Source organism: Plectropomus leopardus, chromosome 18 (assembly GCF_026936395.1).
Source record: "Plectropomus leopardus strain MGB_pleo_1.0 chromosome 18, ASM2693639v1, whole genome shotgun sequence".
Taxonomy (NCBI): Eukaryota; Metazoa; Chordata; class Actinopteri; order Perciformes; family Serranidae; genus Plectropomus; species Plectropomus leopardus.
Window position 1 is genome coordinate 18,483,085 of NC_142193.1, and position 24,416 is coordinate 18,507,500.

The 24,416-nt window shown below is 39.2% G+C and overlaps 1 protein-coding gene and 1 long non-coding RNA gene across 2 annotated transcripts in view; one reads left to right on the forward strand and one right to left on the reverse strand.

Moving 5' to 3' along the window:
• LOC121957084 (uncharacterized) overlaps positions 1–17,253 on the reverse strand; it is a 147,985-nt gene extending 130,732 nt beyond the window's left edge. The window contains exon 1 of the long non-coding RNA XR_006106734.2: positions 17,011–17,253. This is a non-coding gene — a long non-coding RNA (uncharacterized LOC121957084). The remainder of the gene's footprint in view (positions 1–17,010) is intronic.
• Positions 17,254–18,103: 850 nt separating this feature from the next.
• LOC121956994 (somatostatin receptor type 2-like) lies at positions 18,104–21,791 on the forward strand. Its single transcript, XM_042505456.2, has 2 exons — positions 18,104–18,361; positions 20,104–21,791. Exon 2 carries the CDS (start codon positions 20,150–20,152, stop codon positions 21,260–21,262), a length of 1,113 nt encoding a protein of 370 aa, XP_042361390.1. The 5' UTR covers positions 18,104–18,361; positions 20,104–20,149; the 3' UTR covers positions 21,263–21,791.
• The last annotated feature ends 2,625 nt before the right edge of the window (positions 21,792–24,416 follow it).

Genomic DNA, 24,416 nt, shown 5'->3' on the forward strand with positions numbered 1-24,416 from the left:
TGTGTTTAAGGTTTCTAAAAGAACATGTTTATATGCTTGTTGCATCTTCAAAAAGCACTTTGTTTGTCTCGTATTGTGTTTCTGAATATATCAGTACTCAGCTTTAACGCCTGTCTTTTTGAGCCCAGTTTGCTCTGATTGGTCCACATTTGTGGATCTTCTAGATCTGCACCCCAGGCTTCCTTGGACCATCAATGCAACCAGGAAATGACCATAATAGCTCTGCAGCAGCATTTTCTACCTTTATATAGCATAACTGGGACATCACAACTTCAGAAGTTCTGAAGTCTTGTTTAAAGCCAAAGGTTTCTTGATACCGACTGTGTGCATTTCAGTGTGGATCGAGCATTTTGACACTTTTTACAAAAAAAATGACATGGAAATGTGATTTCTCACAATTTTCTGTCCCTCCAGGACTTTGACAGCTGTGTTGTTGATTATTGCGGCCTGGTATGCCTGATTTCACGCCAGCAAAGGACCAATATTATATTAGTCCTTTCCATAATACTCCAACCAGCAAAGTGCAGTATGCTCAAGGTAATAGGTTCCTTTCAGTTTTTATAACAAAAACAAGCTAAATAAGGACACATCTGCGCTGACAGTATTTCAATCCGCCAAACTGTTACATGACTGAAATTACACGAATTTGGCTGCTTCACATGCACGCACAGAAATATCACTTTTCATGCAATATAACACTGAAAGTTCTGTCTGAATAACAAGCAAGGACGTTTTTTAACAAAAGCAAATAGGCAGCTCTTAATATGTGACTTTCTGAATAATAACTCCACGGAACAACCTCATAATGAGTAGTTCCTGACACTGATAATGACGAGTTATAGAAAATGGACTGGCAGAAACTCTATGAAAGAATTACTGAGGTGAAGATTAGTTCATAAGTCTTTTAATCTAAATCATGACCACTTTTTTCATGAGTCATTCATGATGCATGCACTGAGCAGCACAAAAATCACAACAACTTACTGATCATTAATTACTTAACCGCTATTTTGTCTCGTTGTGCCCCCTTATGTAAAGTGGTACATCAGTTATGAAGAAGTCCCTCATTACTTCATGGTAACGATGCATTTCAAGTTTTTGTTGGGGAATTAATAATCTGTTCCTTATTAACATACTAGAGACAGCAGAATTCTCAAAACATATCTACGTCATGTCTGAGACCAGAGACAGCTTTCTTACATAAATAAGACGAATCAAAGGCCCCTGACAGGCAATTTTGAAAGAGAAAATGCATCCCCTAGTTTATAAAGATAAAAGATAAAAGAAAAGACAAAAACAATCTGCAAATGTTGCAAAATACTGTTGAACTAACAGGATGCAGCATGAGAGCCGGCATCATACTAATGAGCTCCGGTCCGCCCCGCCTACTCACGTTCCTCCTTAAAGACAACTACACAGCCAAACCACACAAGCGCATTTGCTACCCCACTCGCCAAAACGAGTACAGAGCCAAAGAGAGAGCCCAACTTATCACTCACGGGTGAGAAAAGGCCAACTTAGTTCTTTCTTTTAAGAGCAGGGGACATTGTGAATGTCCAGAAATGCATTCATTGCATAGGCTGTGTTTTGCATTTATATCCTACCTCAGAAATAATAAGGGATTCTTTAATTTGATATAGAAAAGAGAAAATGCAGTATTTCTGTATAATTATTTGTTTGAAATAACGAATGGAATATTTTTCAGTCCTAATTTTTCTGTAATCTCATTTTGTACTTTTTAAAAAATTGTGAGAAAATCGTATTTTGAACCCAGTATTGTGAATCGTATCGAATCGTGTGTTGAGTGAATCGTTACATCCCTATAGCTTTACTGTAATGCAGCCTTTAAAAGCAGGAATAGAGAACACTTTCCATTTTATGACATCCAAATCTAAGATGATATCTAGCCTCATGTCACAATATGAATATCAATATATTGCCCAAACCCTTACTCAAATGCATTTATACATAAAGGTGACTACTATTATACAAAGGTGGCTTGCTTAAAATTAAAAGAAAAGAATACATAAATCAAATCAGTACCAAGTTTGGATGTTTTCAATATAGAAATCCACATTATTCCTGTTATAAGGTTGTGCATGTGTGTGTGTGTGTGTGTGTGTGTGTGTGTGTGTGTGTGTGTGTGTTTGAAAGAGCCGTGGCATTTGAGCAGGATAAATATGCACATCCATGGCACCAGAGATAATCCCAGCAGGGCCAATGGGGTGCACATTGTAAGCATGAATAATGCCAGAGCTGAAAACAACTCATACCAGACAGACAGATAGACAGAAACCAATTCTTTCTCCTTCGCTGTTTACGCATACAGTATATGAAAGATGAGTTATTATGAGCATCTCCTACATCTGTGATGTGCTATAAGTTTCAACAGCAGACAATTTGTTAGCTAACAGACAACAATAAAACATGAAGACAAGGCTTTGAAACTCAGACAATTGTAGAATTTCATCCTGAAAATGTCCAATTAGGTTTAAAGAGAGCTTTGTCCTTGTCAATGTGTTGAACGCCTGTTGAGTTCAAACCACAGCATGCACATAAAAGGCTCACAAGGAGTGGACTGAATCATCACTCACTTACATAAAACTCTCTAGATTTGCAGTGAAGACAGAGAAGAGCTAAGAAGCAGCTAAAAGGAAAGGTTTATTTCATCAGAAAAATAGAGACACTTTCTTACAATCAATTGTTTCATTTTATGTTTTCCATTTTCAAATAGTGGCCATGAGCTGTGGCTAATCTGTGGCTACCAAACACTAAAATAACAGTGTTTGCCATAATGGAAAAACTACATAAATTTACAGTGTAAATAGCTCTTCAACCTCTTGCTGCTAAACTGCTGTCACACCTGGCTCACTTTTAAAAGCCAGACTATTTATTTTCTTACAGCAGTCTCTTGCTCAGGGACAGTTGACTGAACATAATGTGGCTCATTTTTCTGGGCAGGTTGCACAACAAGATTTAAAAGGGCTCTGTATCCATTTATCAACATAAGACAGATGAGGGCAGAAAGATTTGTTTAAAGTTCAATCTGAGCCTCTCAGGTGCTTCAGACACTCTTGACCTCAGTTACGTGGCATCGTATCAGCTGTTCACGTCTTCAAATTTCACAGGACTACATCAAGAGGTAATAAAAAACAAAACAGGGGCTTGCAATGGCTGTTGATGTGCAAGATACAGGCAGAAGCAAAGGGATGAATAACTGAAAAATATCAAATTCAAATATCAAAAAATCAGGTTTCATGAGCCCAGCGATCATCAGCCTCCACATAAACTACTTCATAAATTGTAAATAAAAGGAAAGAGAATAATGATACACAAAATAAAGTGATTGACACTGGGAAACGCTTTTGTATTTTAAGTATGCATAAGGTGCCCGAGTGCATAAAAAACATTAAAGTAGAGTTAGTTTATCAAAAAAAAAGTGTGAGTGGACGATCCCCTGCAACCCCCAATAAAGGTCCTAGCTAAACCCCTATAAAATACTAAAACCTTAGAAACATCCTAAATTCCTAGAAATGTCTTATAAATGACCTAAAATCTTAAAAACATCCTAAAATTTTAGAAACATCCTAAATGTGTTTGACGGCTGCTGCAACTGGCCCCTAGCCTCCTGTCATTTTGCAACAGTGGCCCCCAAGTGAAGCAAGTTGAGTATCCCTGCTGTATAAGCTACAGTATGAGCTTGACAGGTTTTTGACACAAAACTAAAACATGAAAACAGATGCCACACTTCTATTGGCAGATAAAGATAAACAGAAAGACGAAGGGATTTATTAGTTATGCTTTGAACTTTTAAAAAGAATCGAAAATAACAGAGCCGACAGATATTGTGGCATACAAATATACATATGTTAAGTCAAGATAACAGATAACAGAGAGATTGAGGCTTTTATTTATTAAAGCCTGTTGCCAAATAGCTTGCTCTCAGTGCAAACATATCTTCATCAAGCGCGTTCAATAAATTAAGATCAAAAGTGCCGAGTCATGCTGTAAAATCAGAGTTAGGGCCACTTTAAGCACTAATTTTGTTCTACAAGCAATCAGAACGGTGGCAGGTGTTTCAGTTGTAGTTGGTAGATGAGAGGTCTGTGTTGTGCAGATGGCTGTGCATTCTGTTTACACCTCTACTCGCAAACTGCACTGCAGCCAATTCTGCCCCAGTCTGAATGCCAATATATTAAGTGTACCACAGCTTCCTTCACACACACACACACACACACACACACACACACACACACACACATACACACACACACATATATAACAATGCAGATGGCCCTCTAAAGAATATAATTCAGAAAATCAAGTAAAGTGAAAAAAATTTTGTCTTACAAATATTTCTCAACCCTCAAGGTTCAAGAGTGTGCTGTTAGTTTGCAATCTTAGCTTTTTTAAGATTAGGTGAATTATATTGTATACATGACGTTATTTATACACCATCACATCGCTTCCACTTTAAGGCTGCAACTAACAATTATATTCATCTGCAATGGATTTTAAGCTTGGAAATCCTGACGGTATGAGCTTCAATAACATCAAAAATGCAGACGCTAAACTCACTGAGATGCTATATTGAAGGTGTATTCTATGCGCACATCGCCTGCCACCAGAAGTCAGTCCTTTCTGGTGGAATAGGCAACTGAGCTGGGATACATGGCCGCTACGAGTAATGAAGACAGCGTTACAGGACTGTAAACAGCCGGCCGGCAACAGAAGAGAGAAACCACCGGAAAAACAATATATTTTCACATCTGCCTCTGTGAACTCAGCATTTATTTCAACCAAACTAGAATCTGTGATTGTTGGAACGGTGGACTAACTGACAGAACAGCTAAAAGCGCTAACTATGACCATTTTGGTTCAGTCTAGTTTGTATAAAGTGTGTTTTACAATAAATTAACAAGGCAATTAAGTGAATGTTAGTCTTAGTTCAGTAAACGCAACACATTCTCATCCCAACTAGTCAATACTGCTGCTTGGTCAGTGGACTTTTACGTCTACATAGCGTCCTCCTGCATCAGCTGTTGACGTTACAGAACGCAGTGTCAATTTATGCCTGTTATATGCATTGTGTCTTCTCAAAATACACAGAAAATGTTTCTGTTTGTAACATGCAGTCTTTTTAAAAAACAAACTTACAATGTATTATGCATTTCTTTGTGCAACAAAAGCATGTGGTTAGCTTTGGAAAAAACATAATGGGTTGGCTCAACATTCACACAAGAAGTGAACAGCCGCCTCCTGGGTGAAAGTCTGGAGTTTGTTGGACCCATGCACCTCTCCTTCGATCCACTCTTCATGGGAATTTCCAGCTACATTAGGTTGTTATCGGCAGCATTTGAAATTGATGCTGTCCAGCTGCATTTTAAACTGACGCCGCCAGACCATGTTTCACGCTGCAAACGGTATGAACTGACACTGCCTGGCAGCACATCACATCACCACGAAAGGTGCCTTTTTGTATCAGTGTCTGACGTTGAATCACTGACTGAGCAGCGGTATTTGATGACTTGGGAATGACAACAGGTTAGTAAAAGAAACAGGTGAATTCAGAAGGTATACAGTTGTATTTCTGTGTTTAATACGCAAAATAGGTCCAAGAACATTACCTGACGTTTTATGAGATGTTTATTATTTATTAGACCTAAAAAGCTAAGAGAGGTTGCAGAACATAGCAAACTACTTGTAGTTAAATAAGTCTGTCTGTAAAGAGTTTTTACATTTTGCTAAAAAGTTAAAAGTTTAAGGACTACAAGCACAATAAGATAAAGATAAAGCTAGAAATATTTAAACATTTTAACACAGTGTCTACAAAATGGCCTTGACTTTCATTACATATTTGATAGGGGTGATATACATGACCAATATTATGCACATATCCTTGTCTTCAGATTCATAAAGTGTAAAAGCTGCTGACTGTCAGTTAATCTGACCATTTATCATTGATATGAGAATAATTTCTTTTAATAATTTTAGGGTCAAATATCATGCTGTGCACAAGATTAGCATTTAGGTACTTCATCATCCCTTTGTTACTTTGGTAATATGTATTTCTTATGCACCAACTTTTGATGTATCTAAGAAGCAGGAGCAGAGATGTGGTAGTTAGTATTGTGTTATTGAAGCCATTAATTTTCCTACAATCCCAAGGCAATGTAGAGATAAACTGTGCTCGCAATCATTCGTCTTCATTTTCAGCCCAGCAGCAACAGGCATATTTTCAAACAAACTGATCACATCACTGAACCTTGTGAAGAGCCCAGCATGTATCAGGGGAAAAATGATTTCGGATTGCGAGACAATTAGAGATTTGTGTCAGTGTGAGGAGGAATTCCTGCTGATTTGTCAGAAGGATAAATGAGCGGCATCTGAGGCGACAGAGTGAAAGTAACTTTTCAACATTCAGTGCATGCTACAGTAACAAAATAATAGTCTAGGGAGGGCGTTCAATAGTCTAGGGAGAATGGTAAGCACAGGTATGACAGTGCAGCAGCAATTTTCCATTCTTTGAAAGAAGCTCTGCACACCACATAATGTGACGTTCGAACTCGGTGGAGCTGGAAATCTAAAATGACAAGTAAAATAAAAACAGAGCCACTGTATGAAAGAAGAGATTTTGTGCATTGAGGGTCAGTTCTGAGATTATAACTCCTAAAGTGGGGGGGGGCAGAGCAGTCGGACACTGTGTGGTGTGTCACAGATAGCCAGCAAGGTGGTCGGTGCCACTGACAGCTCATTCAGGCAGAGCCCACCTGAGAAATCTGAGCTGACGCCTGCCTCCCTCCATGAGCAACATTATCTATCATCTCCAGGCTCTGAAAAGAAGAATGGAAACCAATTCTGGTTTCATGAGATTAGAAAGCCACACACAATGACCATGAGCTCCAACACTGAGCGTGTACTCTCACATGCAAAGGTAGAGCTGAAAAGTGTGGCTGTGAGTGTTTTTCTTGCGTAGAAAAAGGATCACCTGTATAAGAATGAGGCAGTTGCTGTACATTTCTCAATCTGTTTGTATGTTTCGCGACATCAGGTGTTGCCTGCTAATGGTGACAGCAGCAAAGGTTTTAAATATTGTAGATATCTCAGCTAACTGATGAGAAAATTTGACATAAGATGCCCTAATATTCCAATAATAAATAGAAGAAAAAAAATTCGCTTTTAACAACCTCAATCAGAGGAGACTGCCACAATCCAGGAGTTTTTAATCAGGTTGAGATTGGTGTAAACCTTTAATAATTTATCCATCCATCCATTCAGGATAATACTTGACCTTAATAAGCATGTAAATGCTAAATCCTACCGTTTCTCTCTGGCTAGAATAAATACTCACTGATTTTCATACAAAATCATTCAATAATCCAGAAAATATTTAGTGGTTTGCTAATGCTGATGTGAGTGCTCTGATTAATAAACGTATTCTGTGATTATGACGCAGTAGCTTTATGTCAAGTTCTTGACAATGTGCAATGTGGAGTCCCTGAAAAAAAAAAAAAAAACAGTCAATCACTAGCATTACCAGAAGCCTGCATGTGAGGCGTTCAGGTAACTTATCGGTTAATTTTAGCATCCACTGATAATGTGCATGCAAGGGTTTTAGGGGACATCTGCAATTTGTAGCGACACAAAATAACCGGGTTACAATTACATTACTCCTTAACTGTAAGTTTGCCACTCATGTATGAGCAGCTGACGATGCACAGGCCCCTCCTAATGTTGACCAAAGTCATGTTGCTCAGAAAGTAAAGGTAAAAGAAGAAAACGATGCACTTCTTAGGGCATCTTGCGTTAAAAAATGTACATAAATGCCACCATGTGTCTGCTAATTTGCTTTGCTTACTTCCCTCTTCTTCTGGGTTTGTTTACAGAACGAGAAACTGATTCATAATGGATAATGAATACACCCAAATGTGAATTACTGTTCATATGTTTGAAGCACACGTTGTGCTCATGTAACTGCTCAGTGGATATCACATAACATATAGAAAATCTTTTAAAGTAACTAGTAACTAAAGCTATGTAATTGTCTAATAAGCACAATACTTCCCAAAAAACTGTGGTGGAGTAGAAGTAAAAAGTAGCATGAAATCAAAAAAGACTCAAGTAGAGTACAAGCACCTCAAATATGTACTTAAGTGCACTACTTGACTTAGTTACTTGAGTGAGTCAGTCACATTACGGTTTTGTCTTAGAAGAGACAAACGATTTGAAAATAAAAACATCAAGGCATGAACAGCAACACAGCAATTGCCCAAATAGAAAAAAAAAACAGTAAGATTGAACTCTTAGCTCAAACCTTCCACTGATTTAGTTAGGTTATCACCTAAGAAATCTGAGCTACAGCCATACAGTAATCCCTGAAAGTAAATGTGAATCAGACAATGTTACAGCTGTGAGTAAAAATTCATAAAACTCTCTATAAAGGTTGGCATGGCACATGGATGGAAACAATTTCAAGGTTCTTTAAATCTAAAGGAAAGCTAGTAGGAAAAGTCTGAATATGAGCTCACAAGCAGTACTCTATGCTGTCGCTAACCCTGAAGACATGCTGCAATAAACACTTGGAGATGCCTGCCCACATACACATCTAAAGGTTGTGAGCTGCCTGCCAGGCTCAGACATGGCACTGATATCGAGGTCTGAAAATAGTATGAGTATTCAAAGGCTTCATTTACATTTTAATCAGTGGAAAAAGAAACATGTGTAACCAAAAGGAAAATTAAATTAACAAAGTATTGAAAATGGAATTGAATTCAAAATGGAAAACACAAAGTGCCACCCAAAATAGATAAACAAGTCTGCGATGCACCAAACAGTCAATAAGCGTTCATTTCAAGTCATGTCTTGTTTCTCTAATGAGTTGTCTTACTCAGAAAGTACATGTTTTCTCTTTTATCTTTAATGCAGAGTGAATATAACTGGCTACCTGCGATTGTTACAAAAAAGGGAATTAAAGAGAGTTTTGGATTGAGCCTGAGAGTTTTAAGAGGACTTGCGGCACGGTCTGCAGCAAACACAATCAATCACACTTAACAGCCCTGAGAGAAGCAGTTCTTATTGGAAACAACAAAAAAGTGAACAGTGGCTGCTCTGTATGCCAGACAACAGGTTGCAACAAGCCTCTGAGGCTCTGAGAGCAAAGTAGTCACTAACCAGAGGCCTGTGCTATGAAGCAAGTTCAACATACCCAGAATATCTCTTCACTGAGGCTTTGTAACAGTAACATTGGGAGAATAAATGTATCACAAAGTTGGTGACCAACAAACATCTGAAAACTGCTCCTCAATCTGCAATCTGATCAGCTGTGAATGGATCGACAGATCAATTATCCACCTCACGAGTGACAAACTACTGTGGAGGAAAAAAGAAATCATAGAATACTCAGTGTTAGAGTGAGGACACTGAATGATACAAAGGGGCATTTCAAAAAACAAAAAAAGAAAGAAAGCCCCTAACCCACCCCAAATCATATTCATCTGAGTGAAAGGGTTATGATAGACTATAATCTTATAACGGATTAGAATATGAAGATGGAGAAACATTAAAAGTTATTTCCATATGTTAAAAGTAGGCTTGAAGAACATGGATTCTTACTATGGCTTTATAATGTGTACCATAAAGGGTTACATTAATATTCAAAAAAAAAATGCCAAGACATATAAAGTAGGATTTTATTGATCTTTTTTTCTGAAATGGCATAGTGCAATCTCAAAATTAGTAATATTTATTTATCTTTAAAACAATTTGCAGAATGCCTCTCACATTAATGTCACGTACATCAGGATGTCGAAACCAACAACACTCAAACTTTGTTTCTGGGCAGAATCCTCAGAGCAGACGATACACTGAAACCGGTGCAAGACTTGGTGTATTTTATGCAAAAAAAAAAAAAAATTTGTAATGATAATATACAGGCAGTGGAATCCCACATACTGAGAACAAAATCAAACACACTGCTTAATTCCCACTTCTGTTTTACCCTCATCTCCACCATTACACAAAAAAAAGAAAAACGCATGCATGTCATGCAACTCTGACTATATGTTAATGTACGGTAAAGATATCCTGTAATAGTATTTCTGTAGTTGCAATGCCATATCTGAACAATAATATAAAACCTCTCGAAAATGGATTCAATCCATCACACCAACAACAGCAACATTAATATTGCTCATTATCCACTTAGCAGATTTCACAACACAGAATACACTCAAGTATATATTTTTACATCCTCCAACACCGTCATCATCACCTCCATCTAAACTTTTCCCACAAATTCAATCACAAACTCTTTCATAATCCAATTTTAGATGAAGCAGCACAGCCATACATATTAATGTGTAATTAATTTGAATTTTACACAAGGATTTGTCAAATGTCACGGGCACAGTTATTGTGGGAAATGTGGAATTAGTTAGTATTTATATTCTCTATTAGCTGCCCTGATTTGCAAGAAATCTTAAGTGATTTTTCATTATTAGTCAGATGCGTCGACTCGGTTGAGAGCGAAAACTGTTTGGTCGCAGTTTGGTTATCACCTGCAGTTTCACATCTGTACAGAACAGACAGATGAATATGTCCACATCATACCCGTGGTTTATAAAAGCTTGGGGGTCTGTCCTAAATGTGTCAAACTCTCAGACAGGAACCTTTTCATTTGAACACTCTCTTTCAAGGACCACCTCCACTTAAATTCCCAACACATCACATCTGCAGAAGTGTGCAAAACAACGACCACCAATAATACAGCCTTATATGAATAGAAAGTTTGTGTCATCGTTAAACAACAGCAGGACCCTTGCAACATGTACTGAATGTTTTTCAATATTTTGAGCCACTTCTTGGCAAGTAATAGCATAGCAGAGGCACCAAATAGTAGACAAAGTTTTTGCAAAAATATCTTAATACAAGTTTGACTTTTGCCAGAGCTTTCAGCTGCATACTGAGGTTTACTCACTTGTCATGGAGATGGCATAGTTGTCATCATGTGACCCAATATGGCAAGTGGTTGTATTTGAGCCGGGTGAGATCTTTACTGCCACCTGAGCTCAACACTGAATGTCAATGCAATGAATACTGATGAAGACCAACCCAGTATCACGCCAAATCATGTAATAGAGCCACCAGTACACTAGAGGAAGCAAGGAAGCAGTCCTGAGTGGTCTTATAAGAGTAACGGGTGGCGTGATGGATGGGTTACAACAATTCGGACTTTTCCCTGGAATTGCAGGTTTGATACCGTGTGGACTTTGAGTGACCTTTGAGTCATTTTAAGATACATCCTGACCATGTCTATTTACCTAACCCTAACCAAAGTTACTTTACTTAACCAACTTTACTTGCATAAACCTATAAACACCTAATCTTATTTCTTTTCCTAAACCTAACCAAAGTAACTTTATATGCCTAAACCTAACCTTTGTAAGTTTACATTAATTACATAACTGTACCGTAAGAACGAAACAGTATTCCTGGGGCGCTAATTCTTAGGATACCATACACACTGTTGTGTGTGCATTTTTGTACAAATAGTACTATGAGGATATGTCAGTTGGTGTTGTGTATTGTGTCACCTGGGCATTAGCAGTACTCGTGGGTATGAAAATACAGTCGGCTTTTGTTTATGAATTTTTGTGCTTTTCTTTGGTCCGCGGGAAGTTGTTGGCATTAAGAAAAATATTGCCGCCAACTGGCACTGCACCATCCTACCTGTGTGAACTGTTCACACGTAGGTGAGGCAATACATGACAGTGATACGCTATCCTCTAGTGCACCTGCAGCTCTGTTACATGCTTTAGCATGATTTTGGGTTGGAGATGCAGTGAGGAGCTCCAAAAGTAAGCAAACTTTGCATTGAGATTATTTCCCCAATCTTCTAAAGTCACATTAAGGGGCAGCTGTGGCTCAGTGGGTCGTCCTCTTATCAAAAGGTTGGCAATTCGATCTCCGGCTACTCCAGTCAACATGTTAAAGTATCCTTGGGCAGGATACTGAACCACTAATTGCTCCTGATGGCTGTTCCATTAGTGTGTGTTTACATGTGATTTATTAAAAACTGAGTAGCAGGTGGCACCTTGAACCATAGCCTCAGTCACCAGTGTATGAAAGTGTGTGTGAATGGGTGAATGTGACTCATAGTGTGGAAGCACTTTGAGTGGTCAAAAATGAATAGAAAAGAGCTTTACAAGTGCAGGTCCATTTACCATTTTACAGCAAAAAAATATTATACAGGGAAATTAGAATACTCCCCAAATTCATGGCAGAAAAAAAACAAGAACATCTTTAGTAATAGAAAATAGCCATTAAAAGTATTAACAAAATTAAAAATAAAACTGTTGAATACAGTATTTACAAAAAAATATGCCTCGTGAGATTGACAGAAGTGGCATTTAAGTTTTTATGCAGATTTTTTTTTTTAATAACCAGAGAAGTTTATGTCAGAATTTACCACTGACAAGCTAAAAACAATATACAACGTGGAACACATGCAGTTAATATATGACCACCATAAGACACATTTCTGCCTCTCTTAGTGCTCGCTAATTGGCTCCATACAGTTAAGAGGGACTGCGTCTAACAAGTTATCAATAATATCTGATATCAAGCAAGCTCGCTTTTTCAACAGAGCAACTGGAAAAACATCAACAGTGGACAGATCAGCATCCTTCAGAATCACCCGCTCACCACAACAGCGTCTCCTAGGAGCCCGAGTTTGCCTCAGCGGGGTTTATCACAGCAGCCAGACACATGATGTGTAAATAAACAGCAATGTGTAAAGAGAACACACAGAGCAGACTGTACACGCTGGCTGAGTCTTATCACTAAGACTGCTGGTTTTGATAAGAGTCACAATCAGAGAGTAGACAAAACTGCTGATAGTTTTTTTTTTTTATACTGCGGCCAAAGAGGAAACTTGTTTCTGATTGGCTGAGAATTTCAGATCAAGCATCACACCATGCCTAAAACATATTTCTGGTTGACAAGAAAAGGTTTTACTTTTCTAAAATCAGTGAGCAAATCAGTGTGCACAGAGAAGTACTTTAATAATTGAATACTAGTTTTCTCATTTGTTTGTTTTTCCTGCTGCTTTTTATCATATATTATAGTAAGTAATATTAGTAATATAAGTAATATTCATATTTTTTGGTTTTAAACTGTTGGGACTGTTTAAAATAAGCTATTTCAAGACATCATCCCCGGCTCTGGGTAATTCTAAAGACCATTTTTCCCTTTTTGACATTTTATGAGCATATTAATCACGGCGCAAAAATCAGCATATTAATCAATTATTAAAATGACCATTAGTTGAAGCCCTATAGCAGAGAAAACACTGCACTGTTTTGTCTGTTTTATTCATCATTCAGGACACCATATTTTATCACTGACACTATAAATAGTTGGCAATTATATTCATTTTTACAGGTAATCGCTTTTTTCCATTTAGGTGAAGTTAAGACTGACAATTTCTTTATGAGCATGTTTACCAGTATAATAAAAATAAGAATAAGAACAATTTAAAATAATGGACCGAAAATGGGAGAAGTGAATCCATGAAGACCTTTAGGTCTCAAACTGTGAAGGGTCTTAATGTCAGTAGCTTAGTGATGTTGCACTTGACAAAAAAAAATGAGAGGGGAAGAAACAACGCAGCTGATTAACATTTTGATGGCTATTTAGCCCCAAAGGGGCAGGTTTCATTATAACAGATTGGACAGAGAAAATAGATGAAGTGGCCCACTCGACAGTATCTTCACATGAAGTGGATGGATAGAGCGCTGACTGACAAGCCCCCGAGAAAAACACCAACATATAGAAAACAAGAACAACACCCACATATGGCAGCATGAAACAGACATTATGAAATGTACAGCACCAAATCTGAATCTGAAAGAGCAAAATATTTGCTTGAGCAACACAATCCCTTTGTTCAGTGCAAACAAATTGCAGCAATATATCTCAGAACACCTGGTTAATGTGCATCTCTCATAGCACAATCATTACAGAAAAGCCAAAAGCATCAGCAGTGTACATTGAATATTTGCAGTTGCCTCAGGCGGCTAAGAGTTTGTCAATTTACCCTGGCAGGATGTATAATCAATGCTTTCAATTCAGGGCCTGAGCCGGAGAGGGGCTTGGTCATGCCTCAATAATTAGGAAGCAAATACAGACATGAGCTTCAAACACTCTCCTGCATTATATCACCAACATCACTAAAAGTAAGACAGAAGTGAGCAACCAAGGGAGCCATGGGGATTAAAATGCGTTCATCATTCACTACAACGTGTATCGGCATGCTTGTTTCAGTCTGGGAGAATACTGATAAACAACGTCAGTGCCTAAAGAGTCATTAAAAAGCCTTTTCTTATCTTAAACTGCCAGAACATTGCAAGAAGGTAAATGCAAACGCTGTTCTAGTTCAAATACAAAGGGTAAAATGCCACAGCATCATTTTTATATTGCTTTCAATTACCTAAACTGTATTTAACTCTAAATCAACTCAAAGGGTCATTTATTCTTCCTGGTGGCAAGATACCCTCCAATAAATTACTCCTTGCCCTTCTTAATCAGTTTTATTTCCCCTGTGACCTTTCCGCCTGCACCACACATGGTTAATTTCAACACAAACCCCCCTCACAGAGAGTGAGAGATACTACCATCAAACTGACTCTCTTTAACAGTTATGATGAGCTAATTTTCCAGCTCTCATTTAATTACGTTTTGGCCACAAAATATGTGGAATCACTGGAGGCTCAAGTGAATTTTGAAGAAAATAACACGTATATTTTGGCAATACAGAACTCTTGTGCATTTTTCTGCTGAAATGCTATTTATATGATGAAAAAAAGATGTTTGACTGTCCAGAAGTATGCGTTTGATGCAACTGACCCTTTTTCCTTACCTCCGGAGACACACTGCAAACTTGCGGTGTATATCAGCATTCAGCTTAATACTGTCATCAACACCTTTTTCCTCTGATCTCAAACAAGCGCCTGCTAATCAGCATATTCTATCACTTGAATGAACTGAATAAGAATCTGCAGGTCAGGCATAATAAAACAGACGCCGCCTGTCAAAAATCTTAGCACCCTTCAAAGACTCTTTTGTCTGCTGATTTACAGAAAAGCTCCACTTCTCTACACAGCATAACCTATTCCTCAACTGTGGAGTGACGGAGGCTTTTCCGAGGCGCTGAAAACTAACTTTGCCTCCAAATGTGGTGACTTCAGCATCCCTAGTGAGGTGATGAGTTGTGCATGAAGGACCTTTTCACTTTGGATGTTGCTGAGGAGTCTGGGTTGGCAGCTGGCAGCTCCAGCATGAATAGTTTGACATTTTGTCTTTAGATGGCGTGGAAAAGTCACTGCAGATGTCGTGATCTGAAACGTTTTGGATTGATGGAATCTCTGAGCAGAAACGCTCACACACTGGCAGACCTGCACTGCTCATTTTACCAATGTTTAGCTCAACCTGAACATATGAGTCATTCTCAAATTACAAAACTATTAATCAGCGGTAATGGTTTACAGCATATCAAATAGTGATTGAATAAACCAAGCAAATATACACCACGTGAAACATATGTCGATAACTTGTGCAGTGGCACCCCAAGGACTATGTAAATATAAGAGTTAAGGAATTGCAGACTCATTTACTTTGGTTTCTTATTTTGGAGTTAATATTACTATCGGTATCTTATCTAATGTACAGTGCTGTGCAAAAGTCTTTCTCTATATATATATACTGAGCTTTGGGCACATTTTTACACCAGAGGATCAGTATTGCAAACCTTATTATCTGCTCGAGAGAGAGTTGAAGTTGTTTTATTCTGAAATATTTGTGTTCTTAATACACAGTACATAATACATATTTCCTGTATTTTCTGGTTGTATTTTATTAAAGGGACTACAGAGGGGAAAAAAGTATGGTATTATAATTTTGCAAAAGTTTAAGGAGGCCCAAAACATTTGCACAATACTGTACATAGAACAATAGCAGTACACTTAACATTTTAAGTTCCACAAAAATCCTGTTTTAATGCGTTACGTTTCTTTGTATAAGCTGATCATCCTATTCCTTAAAGACAAATTTACAGTTGTATTCTGAAGAAGCAAATTGATTGTAAGGAGCAAAACATTTACTGGGAACAAGTCTTTTCAAGTTTAGGGGAGACTCGTGTTTACCCATCGAACACATTTTCATTCAGAAATCTTGAGGCGAGCGTTCAAGGGGCCCCTTTGAAAATGGCAGTACCAGTTGTTCCATCATTAAAATTTATCAAAACATATGCGTAGTGTAGACAAGCTTTGCTAACATGCTTATTATCAATGCCTTAGGTCTTCTACTTTCACATGATACAGCCATGTTTGAGCATGCCACAGCCTAGTAGAGGCGCTAATGTCGGCTTCCAATTTTCATCAGGGGGGTTACAGCCCCCTCTGGTCCCCCCTTGAGATCACCACTGTGCTTGTGAAACTACAAAAAACAAACTTACAAACTTGCAAAATTACAAAACCAGAACTATTTTACACAGAACCAGCTAGCATGACAGCAGTGCCAAAGCAGCAGGCCTCAAATGCAGACCCGTGTACTAGAACCTCGCAGCACACATATCTTAGGCCATCATACAGACAAACATCTCAGATATTTTCCTGGCAGTCTCTTGCTTGCAGCATATTATTTGGTTTTCACTTGCACACAAGAGCACCACTTAGTTGACAGATGCTGCCATGGGCTTAAGAAGAATACAGTTGACAGAAAGAAAATGCTCACCAGCTGCTTGTGCCAATAAAAGTCAGAAAAAAATAATACGTTTAACATCTTCACGCTCAAACACTGACACACACACGCAGCAAAAGTCAAATTTTAGCATGACAGCGCTTCAACAACAAGCCACATCACAAGTTTCCTCTTACTTTCAAAACTTAAACTCAGATTGCATTTGCGTTATGACAATAACATCAGTAGTTTGAAGAATATTTAAATTGACCTTACCTGTACAGCAGACTGACATGGATCTATCCAAGCGTTGCTAAACATGGCCACGGCTTCCTCAGCATCTCCAATGGCATGCTGAAGAGATGTTTTTGGAGATTGAGTTTGGGTTTGACACTCGACATCACAACCAGTTTGAATAAAAATCCACGGCCTGGGTCAAGACGCGCACCTCTCCATGCGCAACTTATTTTTAAACTTCAATCTTCGTGATGACAATCAAAACTTGATCCGAGGAGAGGGTGGGGGGTGTTCGCGGGGCGTAATTTCAGTGCTGCTCTGCGTCTTTGCGCTCAGTGCTGCCTCTCATGGCTGGGAGCTATGATGTAGATTTGAGCGTCTGGCCACTCGTGACAGTTAAGTTTCATGACTGTCCTGAATCAAAAAGCTACTAATCAAGAGCACCAGATCCAGAAGGCCCGAAACTGCGCGAACACTGCGGTCAACACTGGATTTTTCAACTCATCTTAATTTAGGCAGCAGGCGCGCGTGGTAAAAACTTTGAGAAAAGAATACTTGGCAACACTTTACTGTCATTTTTTCAGCCATTACCAGTGACCCTTTTGTGGTTAACAAGTTTTTTTTTAGAATTGTGCCAAATCACGAAACAAGCATTTTGGCTGGATTATTGGGGAAAAGGGATATCGAGCCTCTCAATTTCATATTTTTATTTATACAGGAAAGGAGTTGAAAGAAGCAGTAAGTTTGCTACAGATAAAACTCGCCTGACACGGTTAAAAAAATGGTTTTCGGCAGGTTGCCCTTAAGCAGCGCAAAAATCTGAACCTGACGTGCCCAAAAGGCTTGCTTTGTTTTCATAAAATTAACTTAATGCTTTTAAACTGACAGATTTTTAAATGCTGGCCACCACTTATTTTACTTATTAATATGCATCACTGAATTTGATCGCAATGCCAATACAAATAATGCTCAATTTCACGTAGCTCCACCTGTATGCAGGACTTGATACGTGTATCAGCAGCCTCCCTTTCAGAGGTGAGTCTCTTCAGCACCTCCTTGGCGTCTCTTGTGTGCGTCCTTTATGACATCCGCGCTCTCCAGCTGGAGGCAGTCACTGCGCGCATCACAGCGCGAGCGCATCGGAGCTTTGTGCACAGCACGCTTGTATTGCATTTACTTGTGCGACCTTTTTTGTCCTTTCTCTCCTCGCGTGTGATGCATAATGCACGATGGAATTATTTCAATGAAAATTCACGTCGCAGAGAGGTTTCCAGCTTCGGTGCCAGTGAGACAAACTTGAGGAATATTTGGAGATGAAGATGAATCTGACATAAACACTGAAATACTTTGATCCGCACAGGAGTGGCGCATTTTGTAGACAGTGTGACAGGTAAGACGATACTTTTCACAGTGGAATGATTGAATTGTGATGTGCACATGTGCAAAGGTAGTACATTACGAGGTTAATCTGATTATTTCAGGAGTATGTTGGAAATTTTAATTACTCACCCAATACTGGCTGCACTGTATTTATATGTCCCAGTATGTAATGTTACTGTTAACTCATAAAATATGCTGTTCTGGCGTTTGTATTAACTGAGATCTGATGCCATAAACCCTCAGTTGGGTCTGTGCAGAGTTTGCTTACACTGTAAATGAAATTTCTGACTTAACCTCATTCTCATCTTCTTATTTTCCCTGAACTGGGTTTGCATGATTAATTATGAGCCTGTAAACATACATTCAGCTGAATATTTATTCTTTAACACTACCTTTTGGCCACTAAAAGCAGACCAGGGAAGAAGAAAAACACTAAATTAATTAGTAGCCACTTCAGTAAAATAGTATTCTGTTCTGAAGACAAACCACAGTTTTCTCTTTCTTTTGACTGTGCAGGCTCTGAGAAATAATACCTGTTGCACAGTATGAAGAATCTTTCAAATACAGCCTTTGAAGAGTTAGAAAAATAATATTCCATAAGTCACTGAATATTACTCACACCAACACTGATTTGAGATAGATTCCATTTATTCTTCACTTCAGCAGCCGAAGTATTAGTGCTTCAAGAGAGCAGCATATTTTCAGTTGTGTTGTCTCTGTACGATTAATTAATCATATGATCATAAAATGTTTCTCCCAGAGTATCCAGCTGTTAGATTAGACTATATTCTGTCCATTCACCTGACTCTGGCAACACACATTTATAGACCCAAACAGACTCATTGAGCTCAAACATTCCCTTTTCTGAAATTCTGTGCCTGTTCACCAAGGACGAGACTCAAAAACCAGTGTCCAAACTATTCTGCTGCCATGGTGAAAATGATAAACTGGCATCATAAAACCTCTTATGTTATTGGCACCAAACTAAGTTGTCAGACCATGTTTGCCTCCTGTGCCTTGGCAGTGACAAGCACTCCAATCTGACTGCGGCGAAGCTATTGGCAGCACTGTGATTCCCCTCGTTCAATTACTTAGCCTGGGATTAATTTACATCCATGCCCACCCCCTAATAAATAAAAAAAATATGTGTCAGCAAAGATTTCTGTGTTTAATCAGGTCGCAGCTGATCATTTAGCAACATGTGACTGGCATGTGATTCCCCGGGGAGAGCTTATGACTGCAGGGTGTGCAGAGTGATTTCCCTGGATAGCAGTGTCTGACCAAATAAACACACAGGGAATGTCTGTCTCAGATAGAAAGCACTGGCAAACATCCTGAGGTGCTCTCTTTTTCACACATGCTATCAATCTGCTCCCAAGAGAGATTCAGATACTACATCTTTAAAACCCCCCCAGGTACCGCTGGCCATGAGGATGGACATTTTCTGTTTCAAAAGGACACAAGTCATAGAAATCATTCAGAATGATAGCCACTGGTTATATTGGCTCACAGAACAACAACTGTCAGCAACTATGTAGGAGGAGATCACATTCAATAATTAGTAAAGATGATGACTATGGATCTCTCCTGGAAAGCATAAAATCAATATCAGAATCCATACTATATGGAATAATTGTTTTTTATTTCTATTAATAGGACCATAACTGTCAGGATTGTAAAAAATAATCTCTATTAAAAAGCTAATTTGAAAGTATTTTACACTGTTGCTAAGACAAATCTTTATGTGCGCAGGTGAGATGCCGTAATCTACATAACCGACGTGAGACAGTGAGGTATCATGGACTCCTGGATCTTCCCGTCGTCCCCTCCGAACCTGTCGGAGCACCTCATGTACGACAGCTTCATGCAGGGCAATGAGTCCGACCTTCATGGGAACTACACGTACCACAGCTTCAACAAAACCAGCACGGTGGTCATCACCTGCATGTACTTTCTGGTTTGCACTGTGGGGCTCTGTGGAAACGCCCTCGTCATTTACGTCATCCTGCGCTACGCCAAAATGAAGACAGTTACTAACATCTACATCCTCAACCTGGCAGTGGCCGATGTGCTGTTCATGCTCGGCCTGCCGTTCATCGCCATCCAGCTGGCGCTGGTCCACTGGCCGTTCGGCCCAGTGCTCTGCAGAGTTGTAATGACCGTCGACTCTCTGAACCAGTTCACGTCCATCTTCTGCCTGATGGTCATGAGCATCGACCGTTACCTGGCTGTGGTGCATCCCATTAAGTCCACAAAGTGGCGTAAGCCGCGCATGGCCAAGACTATTAACTTAGCAGTGTGGGGGGTGTCACTGATGGTCAACCTGCCCATCGTCATCTACAGCGGAGTCATCACAAAACACGACGGTTGCTTCTGCACCATCGTGTGGCCTGAGCCTCAAGAGGCCTACTACACAGCGTTCATGTTCTACACCTTCATCCTGGGCTTCTTCCTGCCGCTCATGGTCATCTGCCTCTGCTACTTGTTTATCATCTTCAAGGTGAAGTCGTCAGGCATCCGCGTGGGCTCCTCCAAGAGGAAGCGCTCAGAGAGGAAGGTGACTCGCATGGTGTCCATTGTGGTGGCAGTGTTCGTCTTCTGCTGGCTGCCTTTCTACGTCTTCAATGTCACCTCAGTGACCGGAACCATCAGCACCACTCCCATCCTGAGGAGCACCTTTGCCTTTGTGGTGGTTCTGGGATATGCCAACAGCTGCGCCAACCCCATCCTCTACGCCTTCCTGTCGGAGAACTTCAAAAAGAGTTTCCAGAATGTTCTGTGTCTTAAGAAGGTGGGCGGGTTGGATGAGGTCGATCGCAGCGATAGCCGGCAGGATAAGTCTCGAATGATGAATGACCCCACGGAGACCCAGAGCACTCTGCTGAATGGAGACCTTCAGACCAGCATCTGAGAGGGGGGTGAAAGGACTCAAATATACTCTTGTTTAGAGAGCCATCGTCTGACACAAATGACACAACATCTCTAAGGTTACGATAGCGAAAAGGAGGCCATTATTAAATATTTAACAAGGTGGTCACAGAGGACCAAGTCCCTTGTTAAGGAGGACAAAGCACCAACAGAATGTGGAGCTGCGCTCTTCTTCTGTCTGCCTGTTGTTGGGTTCCTCTGGCTGTAAATAAATCCATTGTAATACATTTAGAGGTTGCTTTGCGCTGTAAATGAAATCTATTCGGCAGTTTGTTCTCAATGTGTTGACTCGGACACTAATGCCTACTTGCCAGTGGTCCACTGGGCAATATGAATTTTCCCTGGAGACCCGGGTTTATATACAGAGTTTACAGCAGAGGGCCTGTGCCAAGTTTCCACAATTCTGTATTGTGTACATTTATTTTTACACAATAGTGTGTTTGTGTGTTGTAAAATACATATTAGGACATGCTGTTGTTAAACTGGCTTATGATTTGAATGGCTTTTTTGTCTCGTCTGCAAGTTATTTGACTGTAAATATCAGAAAACAGAGATTGTGTGAAAAGTCAGAGGATTTTATATTCAGTGTCACTTAGTTTTGAAATCTGGCTTGTGAGTAAGTATTTTTATTTCAGAACATAATGAATGTCAGTGCCATTGATTCTTGTGTTATGACAGCCTGATTTAATGTGTGACCAGTTTTACTTGTGAAGAAATATATTAAATGTTAATGTGAGTAACAGTGTTCAGTCGACGGGCAAATATCCCATCCTGTGTCACTCGCTGCTTCTATATAGCTACATGCATAATTTATATTACATTAATGGTTTTGGCTTGATAAACCAAGCCAACCTCTAACCAAAGTGCTGCTAAGATGTATAGACTATGATGTTGTATAGTATTATATAAAGTAATGCCACTGTATGCCTGTTTCTATCGGACTGAATTAATCTTTTGAACCATTATTTATCTATATCATGTACTGATGTTGCTGTCATTGTTTGTAGTTGTCACAGTAACTGCTTTTGTCAAAAATGCCAGACTGCATTATTCTAAATTATTCAATTTTTAATACTGAGTAGTGGCTCAGCTTCATGTTTTTAACGTCATCTGAGAACATGAAACCTGCTCAGATTATTTTTTTTGCGAAGGACTGTTTAATGCCCAAGAAAAGATGCATTATTATCCTGGAAAAAGGGATCTGGGGGTTTAAAGGGAAACACCACTTAAATGAAAAATTCAAGTGTACTATTTCCATGGCTGAGGAGAGTTTAATCAATATTTGTGAACATGAGCTACTCTCTCTCTGAAAGTCAGAAACCAGAGAAGTAAGTCTCAAACTTGTGACGTCATAGTGTATAAAATCTGGAGCTCCTCCTCAGACAATTAGTGGGACCCTGGTTTTGTGGACCAACAGATTTTCTTTTTTTTTTTTCCTTAAATGAGTTTTATTGTATTAACCATATATACAGAATCACAATGTTTATTTACAATAAATTCCGGGCAGAAAACCCCCACGTTGCACACAGGTAAAACCAGACGGCACTGACCAAACGCTGCATAAACTGATTAGTTTTTAGCCACCCAAAAAGGCCTGCCACAAAAAAATCAATGTCAGTTTAGGTCTATGCTATATTTGGAATATTTTGCCACTTTACCTTTCCGTCAGACAGCCCCTTCAAGGGAACTGAAGCTGTTATCTCAAAGCCACCAGACTCTATTGACAACAACAGTCATCCTTCTCTACAAACTGATGGAGTTGCTGGTCTGCTGCTGCCTCTATCAGCTATTTTGTAAGGTAAAGCGGTGAAAATATTCAAATATATTTCACACTTAAAACTGATGACTGAAAATAAAAAAATTAATCCTGTGCCAGATGATTTGGTTACTCAAAGACCCTAGCAAAGCAACACAGTAGATGAAATATGAACAGCAGAAACGTCAGATATGTGTTTAACTACATATCTTAAAATGCTACAGTTACAGCTGAAAATGACAACAGACACAAACAAGTTTGCTGTTTTCACAAATCACCACAATTCAAAATAGTTGCCAGTTTTCTACCCGGAAATGACTGTTGTTTCATTGTCTATGGAGCAGCTTCAGGCCTAATACTCTTTGACATCACAGATTTGAGCTTTAGCACTGTAGTTTAGTTTAGTTTTTGGATTTGAGAATGACTTGTTTATTTTTACTAATATTTGTGGACTTTCTTGGACCTTAGGAGTAACATGTATTATTTTGAAAATGGCCGTGGCTCCCCATATTTAATTTCAAACACACGTTCAGTATATTGCCGTTTCAGTGTGCTGTATTACAGACTTCAAAATTATGAGGGGCATAGCTGTCCAGTGCTGCCTTTCATTACTGGCTACTTCTTTGTATTATGACACTGACCCATCCTCTGTTTCTGTCTGCGGGTTTTTGAGTGACGAGAATTTGTGAAGGGCTAGAACACTTATTCCTCGAAAGGCTCTGGTGTTCCTTTATCATCGTCACTGTGCTGCTCCAGGAGTGCCACAGTTCATCCTGTGACTCCCTGTTTGTTGCTGTAGTCAGATTACTTTCCATAAACAGTACGTTATTAAACCTTCATCCTACATGTGCAGGTTTCTTCATACACACCAAAGTCAGTGACAGATTATGAGTAGTGTGCAGAATCCTGTGTGTGTGTGTTTTCTGTGTGTGTGTGTGTGTGTGTGTGTGTGTGCGTGTGTGTGTGTTGCATTGCTCTCAATTAACTACCCAGCCAGACTCTGCCAAAAATGTGAGGTAAAATGTGTTATATTCAAATATATATTTTCAACAAATACAAACCACTGTGAGCATGTTTTCTTCCTCATCTATTAGTGATATACAGAAGTGCACACACACACACACACACATGTTGTGACCCCCCACCCCAAAAGGCATGACTAATCAAATTCAACATCCAAATTCAATATCCAATATCTCTCTGTCTCTCTGCAGTATTGTGGAATTTACTAGCAGGTCTGTAACATCTTATTACCACTGAAAGACGTGACACACCTCTAGTGTCTTATATTTCCATAGCAACAGTGACTAAGAATGTTAGTCCCATGGTTACACTAATTAGCATGGTAATAATAATAATAGAGAGATGACTCTGGACATGA